The sequence below is a fragment of the Psammomys obesus genome, unplaced genomic scaffold, assembly GCF_907164565.1.
Source record: "Psammomys obesus unplaced genomic scaffold, mPsaObe1.curated_primary_1811, whole genome shotgun sequence".
Taxonomy (NCBI): domain Eukaryota; kingdom Metazoa; phylum Chordata; class Mammalia; order Rodentia; family Muridae; genus Psammomys; species Psammomys obesus.
Window position 1 is genome coordinate 1 of NW_026587991.1, and position 2,282 is coordinate 2,282.

General features: G+C 50.4%; 1 gene segment (V, D, J or C); it reads right to left on the reverse strand.

The window, feature by feature from the left end:
- Positions 1 to 1,525: 1,525 nt before the first annotated feature.
- LOC129674206 (Ig heavy chain V region 3-like) lies at positions 1,526 to 1,990 on the reverse strand. The segment is given in 2 exon segments: positions 1,526 to 1,863; positions 1,945 to 1,990. Coding segments are annotated over 2 exon segments (384 nt in total).
- Positions 1,991 to 2,282: the final 292 nt, after the last annotated feature.

The following is a 2,282-nucleotide window of genomic DNA, read 5'->3' on the forward strand; positions in this document are numbered from 1 at the left end:
TGTGCCCCCAGCTGGTCCTGAGCTCCCCTACAGGTAGGTGTGTCATGGCTTACATGGATGTTATTCTTTCCCCCTTGAGCCATAACATATCTGTGGAACTTCGGTGCTCACAGAGCTCAGCTGCAGGGGAAATGGCTCCTGTTAGCCTGGACATGGTGACTGGTGTTCCAGAGACTGATCTTACGTTGTTTCCGTATTGTCATCAGTGACCCTCTTGACACCAGGCTCCTCCTGCTGGCAGCTGTGTCCAGCTCTAGAAGCTCCAACTTGTAATGAGGGGACACCAGGAGAGAGCACAGTCTTGGGGGCCTTCGTTATGCTCTACCTGGGGCAGAGCACTGAGGTCAGAAGAACCACAATCACTCATGCTCAGAGGCAGCGGCCATGGATCTGTAGGAATTCCTGAGACCCTCAGATACAGGGGTCCACAGGAAGAGGGGGAGCAAGTGAGGTACCCACAGGCCAGTCATCAGTTCCAGAACAGAATGCTCACATCTGTGCCACTATCGCACCAACACACCTCCAGAGCGTGGCACTGCTGTAAGTCACAGGGTCTGAAGCTAGGCTGACTGCTGTCTTCTCTTCTCCTAGAATGTATAGTTAGGAGCTCTGAAGTACGCTATGGCTAACTATACTAGTCAGTACGGGGAGAACATCACGTTAAATACCTAATCAACCTCTTCATGCTCACTGAGATGTGTAAGTGTCTTCAGCTTTATGGCCTTATCTTCAGTTTACGGAGAGCAACCAATAGCCCTAGCAATTGACTGAGATGTTTGAGGGTTTCCATTGAAATCCTTTCTCCAAAGTCTCAATTTATGAGTGTCTAGCCCATAATGCCCAACTTCCCCATATCCAGTTGTTTATTGAAGGTGAGCCTTGCAATCACTTGGAATCTGCTCTTGTTGGAATTTGAGGTGGAATATAGAGTGGAACTACACCTCTGAGCACCCTGGCTTAGGCACCAGAGTTCCTTCATCTTTACAAAACCGAAGGCAGACAGAGCACTTCTGAACCTGTTGGAAATGAATTAGACTTCTGCCCTGGAGGCGTGGAAGGGACAGCTGTTGTGTCAAGTGTGAATCAGTAGATGGGGGGAGAGGCGGTGTATCCACTCGGTGTTCTGTGAACATCTGCGTGATTATTAGTGTAACACACTCCGAAGAAAAGGAGCAATGCATGGGAGAGACACCCTCTCCCCTCCCCTTAGCCACCTGCTGCAGGTGGGAAATCTAGACCTGGGTCATGAGAGCAGGAGAGCTGCTCCTTTCCCTCACTGGCTACAGCACTCGGGAGAGCTGGCCCTGCACCTTGCCTTTGAAGGACAGTAAAGCTGACCCTGGTGGTGGGTGTGCAAGCAATCTGGTTTCGGTGGCCTGAGCAGGGGAGATCTGGCCCATATAAACAATGAGATGATGGCAGAAAAACAAACACACTGAATGTTTGTTTACCAGCAAGTCTCCAGGCTCAACTATATGATCTCAGGCCCAGGCAGCTTCCTGCTCCCCCAGGGTTTCTGACACACTCAGGATGCGGGTGCAGCACTGTGTGCATCTCTCGCACAGTAATAGACCGCAGAGTCCTCAGCTGTCAGGCTGCGGAGCTCCATGTAGGCTGTGCTGGTCATGGTGTCTGCATCCAGTGTGGCTCTGTCCTCAAACTTCTGTTCATAGTTTGTTCTGCCAATGCTTGGGAGGATGTTTCCAATCCATTCAAGCCCATGCCCAGGCTTCTGCCTCACCCAACTCATATAGGAAATGGGGAAGCTCTCTGAGTCAAAATCCTTGCAGGACAGCTTTACTGAAGATCCAGGAGTCCTCAGTTCAGCCCCAGACTGCTGCAGATGAACCTGAGAGTGGACATCTGGGGAGAGCAAACACAGTGCCTGCTATGGACACTTCACCCCATTCCCCTCCTCATGCCTGAGACTAGAGATTCACTTACCTGTCACTGCTGCCACCAGGCAGAGGATGACCGAACTCCAGTCCATGCTGAGAACCTGTGTGCTGGACTATGGGCAGGAGGGCACCAATGTGGTGTGTGACTGAGAGGACGTCCTTGTATTGGCAACCACGGCTGTCATTTACATATTCATGAGGATGGGTATTAGACCATCACATGCCATGAATATTATCATATCTCTGCCGCCACTTAAGAAGCTGGGAGTTGGGGGACTATGTTATCTGGATTCTCAAAGCCACTGCGAGGTTTTTAGGCAGGTATCCTCAAAGTAAGCTCCTGCTTTGCTTTATTCCTGTTTCCACATGAAAATTATTTTGACT